This window comes from Hirundo rustica, chromosome 1 (assembly GCF_015227805.2).
Source record: "Hirundo rustica isolate bHirRus1 chromosome 1, bHirRus1.pri.v3, whole genome shotgun sequence".
NCBI classification, from domain to species: Eukaryota; Metazoa; Chordata; class Aves; order Passeriformes; family Hirundinidae; genus Hirundo; species Hirundo rustica.
Window position 1 is genome coordinate 93197500 of NC_053450.1, and position 16507 is coordinate 93214006.

At 39.7% G+C, this 16507-nt stretch overlaps 1 protein-coding gene across 2 annotated transcripts in view; it reads right to left on the reverse strand.

Annotated features, from left to right (window-relative positions):
- Positions 1 to 16507, reverse strand: part of MBOAT1 (membrane bound O-acyltransferase domain containing 1) — a 56656-nt gene that overhangs the window by 26093 nt on the left and 14056 nt on the right. For both annotated transcript variants that reach the window (XR_009208395.1, XM_040080726.2), the window contains exons 2-4: positions 7855 to 8000; positions 7258 to 7335; positions 3179 to 3274 (exon numbers count right to left, since the gene is read on the reverse strand). Coding sequence is in view for 1 of the 2 variants with exons in the window: in XM_040080726.2 (XP_039936660.1) it covers positions 3179 to 3274; positions 7258 to 7335; positions 7855 to 8000 (320 nt within the window). In the remaining variant the exon portion in view is untranslated. The remainder of the gene's footprint in view (positions 1 to 3178; positions 3275 to 7257; positions 7336 to 7854; positions 8001 to 16507) is intronic.

Genomic DNA, 16507 nt, shown 5'->3' on the forward strand with positions numbered 1-16507 from the left:
ACTGTTTTTATGAAGTCATATAGGCAGGCAACTTACCAGCATAATCCTCTTAGCATAAAGAAGAAGAAATAAGAGAAAGAGAGTGTTAGGATATAGTTTTTAGAGGTACAATGTACAAATGTCATGGCAAACCAAGCAAAATAAAACATGCATGTTTCTATGTTTCTCTCTAAGACTGATTTGAATTAAGGGGGAAGCAGAGGATTCAGGATACTGTACAATTAGTGTTCAAAAAAACCCAGGATTTCTGAGGAAGTAGTAAAGAGAAAATTCCTAAATTATATCACCACGTATTTGAGAAATAATATAAGTGAAAGAAATTTGACAAAATATACACACTTTTTTTAAAAAAAAAGTTATTAAAATTGAAGTGCACCAAACTGGAAATTGTTTTTCTTAAAATGTGGCAGTAGTTTAAAAAAAACCATGATTTTTTTCCTTAAGTACTATGCAATACATGAAAAACTCTTAAATCAAGAAAGAGCTGCAAGCAGCTTGACTACAGTTCTGACCATGGGACTGAATGACCAGACCTTCCCTTTGCAAGAGTTAAGAATTACCTAGTCACCAGCAGGTAAGAAGTCCCTTACTTCTTATTTTGTAACCTGGAAACAGCTTGATCTTTCATTTTCCAGTTTGTTTAAGATATGACTCAAAAGTTACCTTGTTCTTCCCATCTCTACCTGCATTTTACAAGCTCTGTTCTCAAAATGGGAGGGCTCCAAACAAATAGCACAACCAACTATTACTCAAAATGCACCAAAAATTTATTTGCAAGCACACTTCAAAAGGGTTTTGTGTGCAAGTTTTTAAGTGCACAAGGCAGGTCAAGAGAGCAAATTAGGGATGCTGGCTTTCAGCACTGCTGCTGGGAAACACTCAATGATCATCTGGCTCATCACTTCAGGGAACTGACGTTGGAAAGCTAATGGCAATAGAACTCGTTATGTGCCTATTTGATGTGGATTAAAACTTCCTCCTTGCAACCAGATATCACCAGACTTATGGGATACTGAAACCTCAAACACAAGTCAGCAGATGACAGGGGGGTTTTGCATCTTAAAGATTCCCCCGAATCCAGTGTCTTGCCTTCCCAGTATATATCCCCAGCCACATTCACCCAAATAGGTGGGAGGCTGGAGGGAGATGAGCACAGCTCCATGGTTTTGTCTCACTCATTTTTGAAACCATGAGGGAGAATTTTAATGCCACCCTCTCAGCCAGGCCCTGTCCTAATGATTCCCTATTACCACATGCAACAGATGAGGAACCATCAAGTATGGGAGAATGAGTAAGAGGAGGTTCAGTTGCTGCTCATACATGGTAAAACTGTGTCCAGGGAGTATATTTTGTCTCTCTGGGTCATCACATCTGTTCAGGTATGTGCAAAAGGCTGCAATGGGCACATATTTACAGCTGGAAGAAAGCAAGTTTTAAGACAGACTTATGAGGGTGATCTGGGTTTCAACACTTTGGATTGCAAGTTTTTAATTGATATTACTACAGCATTTTTATTTATTCTTAGCTTTTAAATTATAACATGAAGATTAAGTTCATATCTATAGTACATTTTCCACTTGTTTACTACTTGGTAGTTTTATTTTTGACTGACGTTTAGGAATTGGTGAGTATCTTGAAGCACAAGTCAAAATCAAACAACAGAGTAAGTTCAAGCATTATTTTTTCACAATCACCTCAAGCTCATCATTAAGTAAGAGCAGTAACTTTTTCATCAAGGGAGCAGAGAATACTACTTAGTCTATAACAAAAAATCACCATTCCTCTTCTTTCACCCCCAGTCTCAGCTGGATCTTTGTTAAATGTATTCAGAGGGAGTGAGCTAATATGCCTCACAGTGCATTTCTGAACACACTATTCAGAAAAGCATGATCTCTCACATTTCTCTCTCTGTCTCTCTTACACACACTGAGCTATAGCATTCTAATCCCATTTATTGGCTCCTTGGTATGTCATGCTCTTTGAGGACATGTTTTTGTGTATTAAAAGAACTGCAGAAAAAATGACAGAACTAAATTTCTTTAAACATATAAGTTCCCATTTCTGCAGCTTCCTTAATAAAAAAACCTCAGGAGCTTGAGAGAAACTTCCCCTCCACCACCTGAAGTTTAATTAAATGCTGAAACCCACCACCTCAAAGAGAGAGACACATGCACAAAGACGACAGTAACCTTCATTCTCCTACTCTGTGCTTGTAAGATGAAAGAGACTTGGAAGAGTCGTGTAAAACTTACTGTGAGTTTACAGAAATTTGTCATGGTATGTTACTAATTAATCTGTCTTCAGACATTCAATTAAACAAGTGGAATACAGATTAGCCCACTGGTAATTTAAATCATGCAAAAGCATACCTTCCTCTCACAAACAAAGCACACAGGGTTAGTTGTCTCTATCTTTGCAAAGCATCCTCTGCTGCTTCTCTGAGTGAAATCAGAGACTGCAGTATGTATGAAAACCATTTCACAAATAACACAGCCTACAAAAAGTTGTGCTATTTAAGCAGCAGCCACAAGCTGGCTGCATGAGAGAACCAATGCTGACAACCCAAGCTGATCTCTTGTCTCTGCCTGCGTTACTCACCCAGCTCCAACAGCAACTCAGACCTGCCCAAAGCCTGGCCTCACACCCTGGAGTGCCTGGGCTGGGAAACACCTTCCCAGCTGGGGCTTCAAGATAAATCAGAATGGGGGAAAGGAGAGACAGAGCTGACAGCTGTGCTTAGGAAGTTGGAAGGAGAGCAGCCCACCCCATCTCTCAGGGCAGACCACCAGGGAGCAGAGCACCAGCCAGGTAAGTCACTCCTACAGCTCCAGGGAGAGACTGCCCAACTTATCCTCCCAGTCTGCCCTGCAGGGAAACCTAGCTAGCTAACTAAGCTCTACCTTCTCAACTACACAGCTTCTAGTAAGAAAACAGTAGAAACAGTGAGTCAGTGAAAAAATCATACAGTGCTTATTCCTTTTTTAAAAAACAAAACCCAACCAAGCAAACAAAAAAACTCCCACCCAAAACAAAACAAACCCCAAAGATTGCAACAAAAGCCTCAGAAAAAGCTTAAGGGAAACAAAATTGCAGGTGCTCCACAGATAAAATAAAAATTATTCTCACTGAAATCAACTAATATTGATTGACACAGGAATCAGTTTTCAGACTCACTCACCCGGAAAAATCTGTAGTGAGGATACCATAATGAAATATGTATATTCGGCTTATGTGGCACAATGTGAGGTATCCCATAGCTACGACAAAGGAGTACCTAAAAACATAACACACAGGACACATAGTTACCAACACAAGTACCAACAAGAACTAGAATCACTCAAATTGAGTTGGGCTTGTTTTGATTTTTTCAAATCAGATTGTTAAAAAGTCTGAAGCTATGCTACAAGACCTGGAAGAAATTCTCAAAGGGAACTAATAGTTCTGTATACCCAGCTGAAACCTTACAGAGGTGTCTCCTCATTCTGGGGGTAGGGAAAAAATGGAAGAAGAAATAGGATCAATTCAAGTTGCACAATTCAATTTTCAAAGCTTCCATCTTCACATATTATTTTGAAATTTCTATCCAACTTAAGTATTTGAAACCAGATAATACTCTATGTCAGTTACTGAAGTTATCCACTGCGTTTTTTGTCTGTAAATGTTCTTTACTTACAACTCTTCCTCAGATCTAGCAAAGACTAAAATATTTCAAGTTTAAAGTATTCTCTCTCTTGTGATTTTATATAAGGCAGATGATGGCACATAGCCTAATTTTTTCAGCCAGAAAAATCATAGATAGATTGGAAATGACCTATGAGATCACTTATCTGACTGAAGGTCTGACTGAAGAAGCGTTCCTTAGGTAGGATGTGACAAATTCACTCCGTGTTTCAACATGATTGCACACTTCTGTTGGGCAGGGCAGCAGCATGATTCTATCTAACAGCTGAATGGTCTGAAGGCTGGAAATGTTGCAGTGCTTGCATGGACAGATGCAGTCTTTCATACAAGTAACTTCTCACTGTATTTACATGAGCAAGAAAGAGGATATTGGGGAGGAGAGAGGCAGATGGATGTTTGGAGACAGACCGATACATGAAGCAAATTACACAGTGCAATAGAGAGCTGGGACACCTGACTGAAAGGCTGTGGCAGCACATGGACAGGCCAGGATCAGGTTTACCGGTGTCCTGCATAGCATAGATTATCCATGTAGGGGAGAAGAGGCTGTCTTAGGTTGCAGTGCAAGATGTAATCAAAAGTGTGTATTCTATTACCATCTGTTAAAACCAGGTGGGGCAGGGTTCTTTATCTCTTCCGTGGCCCATCCTCCCTGCAGGGGGATCTCTTCTGTTAATGGGCCATTGAGTCTCACTACGTGACTGATACAATTACATCATCCCATTGGGAGATGCTCCACACAGGGGGAGAAGCCAAGCATCCCTACCTGGATAAAAATCTGAGAGTCAGAACACCAAGGCACCCTGTTTTCCACTGGATTCCCAGAGGAAGACTGGAGCCATCTCACCACCCATGGACCTTCAGAGGAAAACTACACCCTTCTACAGGATCGTCTCTACTCCAACAGAACCACATCTGTCACTCCAGGAGGACTTGATTGGACTGCTCCCAATACCCTGACCAACAGGGTGTCAGGTTGTATTCTGACTCTGTCAGTGGTTTTTTTTTGTTGTTGTTTGGTTGGGGTTTTTTTTTGTATTACTACCTATTTATTTTAATTTTCCTAGTAAAGAACTGTTATTTCTATTCCCATATCTTTGCCTGAGAGCCCCTTAATTTCAAAATTACAATAATTCAGAGGGAGGAGGTCTACTTTCTCCATTTCAAGGGAGGTTCCTGCCTTCTTTAGAAGACACCTGTCTTTCCAAACCGGGACAGAGGCAAAGACCATCAGACTACAGAAGGAGATGGCATATCCTGGTAGGCCTGAGCCTCGAAAGGCTGGTAAACACACATTGCCAAGAAGGGTTCCCCTCCCAGATTCATGAGAGCATCCACCACAGGAGAGAACTAAAGGTGAAATCAGACAAGAGGATCAGTCAGCAGACAACTGAAAAAGAGCCAGGCCTTTGTCAAATTATGACTGGTTTTAAAAGAAATGAGTTTTTCCTCCCCAGGGGCTAATAAACTGCTGTGTGAGTGACAGTGATGGATCACAAGGCAACCTGCGGGTCATGTGGCCCAAAGCAAACAGCTGGATGAAATGCAGACTGAATGGATGTGATAGATTCTTCAGGAGATTCAGAGTAGAATTTATCATCTTTTATCTGGGTCAGGCATCCAGTCCTGCCTCAGCAAGGTCCTTGGATTTCCCTTTCATCATCAGAGAATGGCAAGCATCCATACAAAGGCAAGTCACCCAGCTCAGACATGTAACAGTGAGAGACAGGATGAAGGATCTAAAATAAGCCTCCATGCTGAGGTATAAAGCACTTAGATTGAAATGGGGGCAAGCAGGGAGAGACACACTGAACTGCTGCTGCAGCTGGGAGCATTTCTGCTGCTGGATTAATTTGTCCATTTATAGGCCTTGAAGGCTAGCGGCTTCACCAGAGAGCAAACTAGCAAAAAATAACCAGGGAAAAGAGTATGAAAGTTAAATTATGCAGTTTATTTAATTTGTTCTCTTCCACTGTGTTTTTCTGGGGGAATAAAGAACCAAGCCTTGAAGCCCCACTCTGAAGGATCTGTTCCCCTCTATGAACAGTTCCAGACCTTAAAGTGGCATTGTTCAAGCTTATCCTCTCAACTTGTTTGAATACATTATTATTTTGCCAAAATTAACAATGTGAATGCACTTTGAGTCACACTGCTGTGGCTAGTAGAATAGGATAGAAAAGTCCTAACCCAATCCTCCCTCAGAACTCCTGAGGTTTTCCAGCACATTGGATTGCCATTTCACATTAACTGAAATCAACATATGACTGTCTTGCAGCAGTGGGTGACATTATATGAACTGGCTTGATTTGTGTTTCAGTATAAAGCTATTTTGCTATTAGCCGCTGTGGCTAATTGGCTAAAGAGGAAGAGTGAGGAGGTTTCCTGTTCATGCTGTGTCCTTTTCCTTGTCACCACCCCAATTTGTCTAGGAAGATGTAAGCAACTATTGGATGATTCCTTTTTAGACTTGGTTCCTCTGATCTACAGTCACTAACTCCTGCATTTCCCACAAGTGACAGGCAGGGACAATGACCAGGAAACCATAATACAGTTCTTTTAACATCTCTTTATTTTGGTCTCTGGATGGCATTTCTTTAACAAACATTGTCCAATTGCCTTTTTTTTTTTTTTTTTTTTTTTTTTTTTTTTTTTTTTTTTTTATGACATTATTAATTACTTCTAGACTTCTGGGCTTTGCACTCTGTGAGAGGGTGGAAAAAATACCTCCTTAATACCCTGTCTTGCTGGTGCAAAATGTTAGTAGCTGCTGTAGACAGGATTTTTTTACAGCTCACACTTCTAAATAATATTAGAAAAATCATAAGAAGTGTTCCCATTTAGATATTAGAGAGGGGTCTCTTCAGGAAAAGAAGGAAAGCAAGAGGATTATCTGACCACCAGATTCTCAGACACCCCTGGGCTTGAAGGCACATGAAAAAACGGTTTCTGTTCCCCAGTCCAGATTTATGTGGATTCTGACCATTCAGCAGCAGCTACAGAAACAACCAGACAGTGCAGAGACAGAAAACACCTGTCACACACCCAAACCATAAGCTTCTACTTTAAGCAATAACAGTTCCAGTATTTTCTACTTCTTCACAAAGCCCAGTACCAAAAGCAAGACCTCATTTTGTGGATCACTAAGCTAAGCTGCCTCAGTGACCTTATTTGAACAACCTAACTCAAGAATAAGTGGAAAACACATAAAGGCCAAACAGCAATGGGAAAACACATTAAAAAGGATTATTAAATGCAATCTGAAAGAGTACAAGACCAAGGAGAACATGACTTCATTATGTTTAAGATGTCAAAGGTTTCTCCATAAATTATTGTGCCTGAAAATGTCAAAGTTTGAGGCCAGGAAATTCACAGGAAAATGCAATACATCAACCGAAAAAAACCTACAAATTGAGATTACAGCTGCTTCTGAAACTCCATGAACAAAGCTCCTGCAAGTAACTGGGAAAGAAAAGGAGGAAAGAAGAGAAAATGGTTCTAAAAATGCTTCATGATTCTCCCTATAAGCAGAGAAGTTATCAGAGGGGCAGCTGCAGACTTGCAGCCACATCAGCTCACCTGTGGATGTTGGGAACACTTGCCATATTCATAATACCATAGTTCATCATCACCAGGACAAAAAGATGAATGGAATACCTTGAAGACAACAAAGTGAGTATTTAGATAATTTCTATGTTACCTGGAAGTGCTGGCAGGTCAGAACAAAAGAATATTTTTCTGTGCAAATGACATGAGTGTGACATCATATCAGGGTACCAGTAAACCTGGATTACCACATGGCATCTTTATAGCCTGACTATCCAACACAGAGTGATACTTATTAAAAAGATATTATCCTTATGTTTAACTGAAAGAGTAACCTGGCTCAAAGTGCATATTCAAGTTGGATACATCTTTTCCAGAAAAGGTAATCTTCACAGCAGACTGGTGTGGCCTTAACTTCCAGAACAAACATCACAAATTAAATTAAAGACTTCACTTAAAAATACTTTCATGAATCATTTCACTTTGAGGGTTTGGAATGGTTAAGACATATATTTTTAAGGTAGCATTAAGAGCCTTCAGATTAAAAATATGTAATCCAGAAAAGCTGATATGAAGTTTAAAATTATTTTTTAACACCAGGCCTTGTCTATATGGTGACTAAATACTCACCACCCAAAGCAGAAGACAGCAAAGTATATTCCAAAGAGGGTGGCAAATGCATGGCGAACAGCGGAGCTGGCATGACTGGGACTCAAGTAAATACGAAACCAAAATGCAGCCAAAAGTGCAAACAGTTGACAGGCTACAAAATTGATCTGTAAAAGACAAGCAAAACAAAAAACTGTTTTGATTCTTGGAGGAGGAGGGGAAGGATTCTCTCTGTTCTCAGAACAATTAAGAGCAGAGGTAGGAAAAGGGGGGAAATAGTGAGTTATTAATCTTTGGCTTCTCAGCATTTTCACTTGTAATCTCATGTGGTAACTTTTCTTGGCCAGTGACAGAAGAGATAAACAAGCACACAGCCACCCTGAGGCAGAGGAGGAAGCTCAGGCTCCAGCTACCCCAGGGTACAGGTGGGGCTCTGGTGGTTCTCACTCTCCTGGAAGGAAGGCTCTGCTTCGCTGCCAGCCTGGCCCAGGTGCAGGGCACATCTTTCCTCTTCTCAGTCCTCTTGGTGAGAGGCAGGGCCCAGGAAGCAGCCTGGGACTCAAATATTATCCCAATACCTGACTTTCCCCCACCCCAATACAAGGGAAAAATCAACAATCCTGATGAGACATTGTTCACTAGCAGTGAGAAGAGGGCAGCCGCCTTAGCTGAATTCCTCCACTCCACAGCATCTTCCACACAGAACTTCCAGCTCCCCTTTTCTTTGTCGTTTGAGTGCAAAGAAAACAACTATGCTCTACCATCAAGCAGGCACCTAAAGGAATATGCTTCTCAAATGTTCCTTGGCTACTGCATGTGAAAATCAGTCTGGCTTTGCTGCAAGGAGGTAGTGATGGCAGTGGGAGCACAAGACACGCAGAGGGCAAACAGTACAGGAACAGAGGCTACTCTCATCAGACACAAGGACAAGCAAAAACTTCAGTGTCCTCCAGAGCAAAATTGACATCATGCTGCCTTCTTCAAGTCACTTTCTCTTTGACAGCCGCAGCAAAAATCCCAGAAGCTGGAGGAAAAACAGATCAAAGTCCAAGCCCAGGTGCTGACTCTAACAGAGCAAATACACCACTGGGATACAACATACTTAGTCCAGCCTAGACCCTAGACAGATGGAGGTAAATTTTATTCAGTCACAGTGTGGCAGTCCATTTTTTTTAATCTCTCTCTCTCTCTTTTTTTTTTTTTTTTTTTTTTTTTTTTTTTTTTTTTTTTTTTTTAGATTCACCTTGAGCTCTCCAGCAGCAAGTCATCCCAGACCAAGCAAAACTGAATGGGCTTCAACATTTAAGCAATCACTTGGATTAGAGGATTATCTGAAGCTATCAGTCTAGGACAGGATAATACATCTCACTTGGAAATGCTCTGACATGCTGGCTGTCCAGGGGTGGTTGAATTCTGCCAGGATTCTTGTCAAAAACATTTACAATGTGTTTAACAAGGTACTATAGCCCCAAAGTGCTTTTATTCTGGTGGACTACATCCAACATGGTGTTAGCTGTTCATGCAAATTCTTTCATTAAATGTTTGTTGGTTTCATTGGTGCAGTTGCTTTATTTCAGCAATGCAGGCAGTAATGCAACAGAATAATTCAATAATTTAAATACTTATGTGTTCTTTGGAGCAGAGACAATATCAATTCATTTCTTGCTCATGCAAGCAACCAGCATTTATAACAAATAGTATCACAGAATTATAACCAACGCAAGTAATCCTCATTTTTAGTACAAGATCTATAGAGTAAAATAACAAAATTGCACTGGTCTCACAGAACCCAGATGCTATAGTAGAAGTCCTCAACTTGTTTGTTACCATAGAGTTACATTCAAAACGCTAACACTTTGTTCCCACCCTTCCAGAGCCAGAGGTGCAGCAGAAACAGCTGAAGCCCCTACAGGGCTGCTCTGGTTGCATCCTTTCCAAGCAAGTTCCCAAGACTGATGGTTGCTAATTCATCAGTGACAATTCAGTGAACTTTAATCCCCCCAGTCCTGCTCCAGCTTAGGGTCGCACTGGCACATGCAGTGCAGCTCGACTCTGTGGCATGCAGAGCTTCTCTGATCTGGTGTAAAGAAGGAAAGGGCAAAGACTCACAGAAACTGTGGTGGCTGATTGTTTGAAAGACAATACCTGCCTCTGTGCAGCACCACTCAAAGAAGCTTCACACCAGTAAAAGCCATCACAACAAGCAGGCATTTGGTTTTTACTTTCATCCGGCTCTTATGTGCCTAGTTCGAGATGTTAGGGATGCTGGAATCCCAGAGGTTCACACACACGACAAAAGGAAAGTGCAAGATCCCAGAGCAGACACACTTGTAACACTATTTAAACAGCTAAGGCAGGGAATGACAGCGGCAGCAGCAGCAAAAAAGCAGCAGTGACTTCATCACAAGCTAACATCCAGCGAAGGACAGCTCAGCAGCCTCGCATATGTACATGTGCTGTTGCCTTTGAGCTACCAACCATGCTATCGCACCTTCATTTTGCTGTGCAAATTAACCAAGACAATTAACCAAGACTCTGCGCTCTTTTTACAAGGATCGGTGCAAAGCCTCGTACCAGGTCAAAACAACACCTTAAGTTTCAGTCACTTTTTGGTTTAAAAGGGTTTGGTTGCAGAGCATCCAAACATCACAAACCTGGTGCACTCAGCAAGCAGTAATCTGGCAATAGAGCAGATTTGTTCTGTTCTACACACAGGAATAGAAGGACACAGTAGATCTGCATAAAACCACCTCTGTGTAGTTATTTCTATGTACCATTTTAAGCACATGCATGGTTCACATGCATACACACAAAGGCTGACAGTTCATCTGACAGTGACTTTACTGCATTCCATTTCACATTAGTATTATTCTTCATTCTACATACATAAGGCATCCAAGTAAACAGATTCTAAGAATTTAAGAAATGTTGTGCTGCATCACAAGTGAACTAAGTCACACTTTCCTTCCTTTCCAAAGAGAAAAGGATTCATACTATTCCCTTTTGGTTATTTCCACTGTTGCTAAAAACACTTTATAAACAGAAAATTCAGGGCTTCTGAACACTGGTGAATGGTGTCCAGGCAGAAATAACATGGAAATAAAAATTATATGCAAATTGACCTTTTTTCAGCATTGCAAGTCATTTGACCTGTGTTTTTAACTAGTCACATCTGTTTGGTATTGCCACCAAAATTTTGCACATCTGGTTTCAACTTTGCTAGTAGAAAGGAAACACCTTTGCTCTTTACAGTCACTTTCTTCCATGCTCTAGAGAATAAGATGTAATAAAATTAGGAATCGGCGCACATGATATGCTGCCAAAAGAAGACAGTATGTTCCTTTCATTTTCCATGATTAAACACTGGAAGACAGAAAGGCAGTCTCATCACAGTATTCTGCAACGACATCTGGAAGATTTGTATCTGAGTCACAGCCAGCTGGAGACAGCCTTGCAATACAGAAACAAGATATCCACACTTTTGGAGAGAGAGAAAATTTGGAACAGCTCCAGCGCAACCAAGTCGATCGTTATTGTTGTCTGGTTAATGAATCCTTTAATTCTTTATTAGTCTCATCTTTAAAAGGCTGGATGGATCCAGAGCAAGTATGAACAACAAAGGAAAAAAATAACCTGTAGTTCCTCCCTTTATTTTTTCAAATTCTGTAGTAGCAATAACTCATCAGTGATGTTTAGATTGCAAATCTGAGTTTTACACAAAGTTAGCAACCAGGCCAAACCAGCCCACCAAGCACCCATGATATTGCTGCAAGAACAACCACAGTGGTTTCAAGATCCCCCTATTGGATTATGCTATAATCCAAGCCCTCAAAGTACATAAAAGGTCAGTTCCATTTGTCTTGAGCCTCTGAATGTTCTCCCATTCTTAACAGGGTGAAACTTGGCAAACATTGGACCGGTACTGTACGAAGGGGAAGCACTAATGCCTAGGGGTTTGGAACCACCTTTTCAGTCATCTCCATCAACGGGCAGGGCCTTTTACATAGGAAAGTCACCTCTTCAGCTTCCTAACCACTCTCACAGGAAATCCATAAATTTTTTTGCTCAGTATATAATTTGATCCAATTAACCATCTGCAAGTGGGCACTCCTAAGGGCAAATGCCAGATGGCAAATCACAAAATAAAGGTCCCAAATACCTGGAGTTAAATAGGTGCATCTAAAAATCTCACCCTTTGGAGGACATGAGCCTGATGTCAATAACACCAAATAGCAACAATTATCACGTTCTGGGAGCAAACTGGCTCCATGGTGAAGGCTGGGGAAGAAGAAAGAAAAGAAAAGAAAACAAAAGAAAAGAAAAGAACAGAAAACAAAAGAAAACAAAAGAAAAGAAAAGAAAAGAAAAGAAAAGAAAAGAAAAGAAAAGAAAAGAAAAGAAAAGAAAAAAGAAAAGAAAAAGGAAAGAAAAAGAAAAGAAAAAGAAAAGATAAGAAAAGAAAAGAAAAGAAAAGAAAAGAAAAAGAAAGAAAAAGAAAAGAAAAGAAAAGAAAAGAAAAGAAAAGAAAATAACAAGAAAAGAAAATAAAAGTAAAATAAACGAAAAGAAAAGAAAAGAAAAGAAAAGAAAAGAAAAGAAAAGAAAAAGAAAAAAAAGAAAAAAAGGAAAAAAAAAAAAAAAAAGCAGTAACTTGTCAAATCCCTATAACAGGAAAGCCATGGAGCCATAGAGGATTTGCAAAGAGAGGGGTGAATGTGTTGCTTGGTGCACTGAAATATTACTAAAAGGAACCCTCAAAAATCTTAAAAGGAGAAGAGACAAAGTGCTTTTCCTAGCAAGAAATTCTTGAGATGGGAAACAGAAAATATGAGAGGAGACAAAACCTGTCTATACACCTTTAAACCAAATCATTACAAAGAGTCTTGGTCACTGCTTTTTCTAGTTGAAGGTGAAGTTTCATTTCTGCTCACCCTATAAACCTTGTATCTGCAAATCTTTCTGTTTAAAAAAGTGGCAATATACATTTGAGAGTTACTAGATCACACTCGAGGAAGACATAGTTAAGTACAAACACATAGCCTCTTATTTTAGTGGTTTTAACCTTTTCCTTACAGTTAAGTATTGGAAGGAAACATCCCACATTCTGTTTTGACCACAAAAGTACTTTGTTTTTCCTCTACAACATTTTTCCTCCCTTAGACTTGCAGAAAATCTGATCTCACTTTTCAAAAATCTAGGAGGATATAACAAATTGACCACACAGTTCTCTCCGAACTCTAAATGGCAATTAAGTCCATTACCAATCCAGATTGTCCTCTGTAAGTGAACTTCCTATTAATGCTGTTAACTGACAATCACTACAAGCAGTCACACTGCTAACTTGCCCCTTGTTGGATGACAAGGTGCTGGTGTATCCTCAAGAGCACACAATCTTCGTACAAAAACCAGGCATGTTGCACATTCACATACATTCATTGAGGTACAAGTATGTTTGAGCACATCCAGGCTGTCAGAATATTCCCAGCCAGGATATCCATATCCATATCAACATGTAGCAGATGACGCAGTCAGGTTATAGATATGGCAGAAGATACCTCTACTTTTATTCCAGGCCTTGGACTTTCCAGCCAAATGAGAGAATAAAGCTTTAAAACCGCATTTCATCTGCTGAACAGAAGTGCAAGAGCAAAGGCCTCTCATGGTGGGTCATTATAAACGTGAAGTTACAGCTCATGGTCAAGATACTCTGTATTTGTTGCCATGTACCAATGAGCTTCTGAGCACTGCTTTAGGAGACTGCTACAAGGTTTTTATCTGGTAATTAGACTTTTCTCCTCTATCCACAGGCTTACCATGGATGACCAAAGAGCTGTTTTCAGTATTTGGAAAAGCATAAAGAACCTTGCTAGCAGAAACTACTAACAGCATTAGCAACTCCTCAGTTCAAACCACTGTCTGTGGAGTAGAACAGTGCTTGGGTAGTATTTTGGAAAGGGGATACCATAATAAAGCATTCCACTCTGCCAGAGATCAGTCCCATCTTGCAGGGTGATGCCTTTCTCACAAAGAATAAAGCAAGAACTACAGAAATGCAGTAATTTGTTTTCCCTGTTTAAAAGATTATTTTGCACATATAACCAAAGACACCTGGCAAACAGCATGTTTAAGTTCAGTTTGCTGGAGACATTTCTACTTTGATGTTGAAAAACAGACCTGCTGTTCTTACAGCATTTTGTAACATCAAAAGTGTGATATTTAGAAAGGGGCGTGTTAAGAATGAGAGATGGAATAGTCTTTAATCAGATCTCAAAGATATCTGATACTTGCTGAAGTTTCTCAAAATATTTTGATTTTCCAGACTATTTTTATGAACTATAAGGACAAATATTCTCTACAGAGATCACTTAGCTCTACACAGGGAGGGGACAAGCACCTCCAAAAAGAAGGGCAGTACCACAGAGATCACGTCAAGTTTCCCACTGCTAGAATTCTGACTTAGGCTTCCATGAAAGAAAAGGATTTGTGTTACATCATCCATGCAGTTCCCCTTACTGCCCACAGTGGAATCGCTTCACTCAGAACTCAGTGCACAGAGAGCCAGCGCAAAGAGACATTTGTAAAGGAAGCAGACCTGACTGTCACCTGCAGGATCCTGCATTTTCTGTTCATAGCCAGGCACTGTGGACTGCAATCAGCACGGATCAGAGAGGGAAATACTGATTCCACTGCTGACATGTCACATCTCCAGTACTATACAGAAAAAACTTATTTCTCTGGCTTTGTGTTGTAGGAGTCCTAAGGAAGATTTTGAGGGGACAGAAGCAAAGTCTTGAAAGTAGAATTTCTCTCATGGGAGAGACAGGGAGAGAAAAGCGTATATGCATGACTAATTTAAGATTATTGTCCTCTTCAGAAGCTGCACTAAGTTGTCACAGCTTTGGCATTTTGTGTGTAGTTGCATGCAGAAAATGGAGTTGGTGAGGTAGAATATATAAAACTGACAGTATTTTGGCTTGTTGTGCTGTTTTCCTGGGTAAATTCTGTTTTCCCTACTTACAGGGTCAAATATCCTTCCATGATTTAGACTGTAAAATTGAAACAGATGTTCTTTCTGGATTACCTCTATGAAACCACTAGCAGAATAATCACTAGTAGGGCACAAAATATAGTTAAAGACTAAACCCTGAGTCATCAAAAATTTTAAAAGAAAAACTTTTAAGTTGAAAGAAACATGAGAAGTCAAATCTGCATCATAATGCTAAGTCACATTCCCATACACTTACCTTTAACAAATTTAATATGTGGACCTGATCTAATACCAGCTTTAGCTCACTGTCAACAGCTCTCACATTGAGCTGTAATGACTCTGTATGTTGAACAGATGTTTAAGCAATGATCATTTATGTGCAGCAATGTTCTGCCACTACCTGTACCTCATTAATTACTGCTCACTCTGAGAGTGATGCCAAATGACGAAATTCCCTTGTATCTAAATAGTAGGCTCTAATTCTTACCTGTAATAGGAACAGGAGCAAAATCAAAAAATCTGGAGCCTTTAGTCATTCTGGTGGTTCTTTTAAACCAGAATGCCTTTAGGTTATTAGAAGATCGGTCTTGTTCCTTCAGACTGTTCAGCAGTGAGGCAGCACGCTAATTACAGTACCTTTAACTCCAAAAAATACTTAAAAAGCATAATTTGACATACCTCTGTGCAGGTGGAGTATTGCACAATATTACATGTCAGACATGTCTAAAAGCAGAACCACAGCCAGCAGGTCAGAGCATAGAGGGTATTTTAATGAGAAAAAGGAAAAGAGGAGTGTTATCATGCAAAAAAGAATTTTGACACACCAAGAAAAAAATCCCAATAAAATTAACAAGCAAAAAAACCCAATACCAGAACTACCAGCTTTGCTTCCTCACAAAGAGTCACTTGGATCAAGTAATTCTGGTAAGAAAGATGGCATCTTGTACCATCTACCCTCCTTGGTTGTGCATAGATTCCTTCTCTATAGAAAAATATCAGTGCTCTTTAAAAATACAAACCTATACAAACAGAGCAGTTTTGTTCTCATAATCCCAGTGATATTCCAGTAAGTGCATGCAACAGAAAGAAACAAATATCAGTAAGGGGGAAAAAGAGCCTACTTGACAGGTTATTCTAAGCCAAAAGAAAGTTGTTTTTTTCCCCCACTGTAGAAACTGTCAGCACTGTGCTAAATTTAAACACATTATCCTTGGAATTAGTGGTTTGATCAAAGACTAAACTTTTCAGACATCGCAACGGTATTATGTAACACTTTATTAGGCCCTTAAACAGAGAAAATCTGGAACATCCTGTATTTAAATTCTCAGTCATGTTCATAGTAACTTAAAACAAGGGCACTGTGAAAATTAATATATTGGGACATGCTTAAAAAGTTTATGCATGGACTTTGCTAGAGAAAAGGATAGATTTTATCTGTCCTAATGCTCAACTCGATACCAGAGCTAGCCTATCTAAATTTCTTTTCATTTCAATGGGGAAAAAAAGGAAATTCTAGGTTGCAATTCATCAAATCCTGAAACATAACTCTAAAACAGGTACTTTTACTATAAAAGTACTCTAGATAAGTAAGTTTAGATGAAGAAATGCACAGTGCAGACTTATAAACAGTATTTATACTACACGCACTAACTTTACCAGAAGCAAAAAGAAATCCCTGGATTGTGA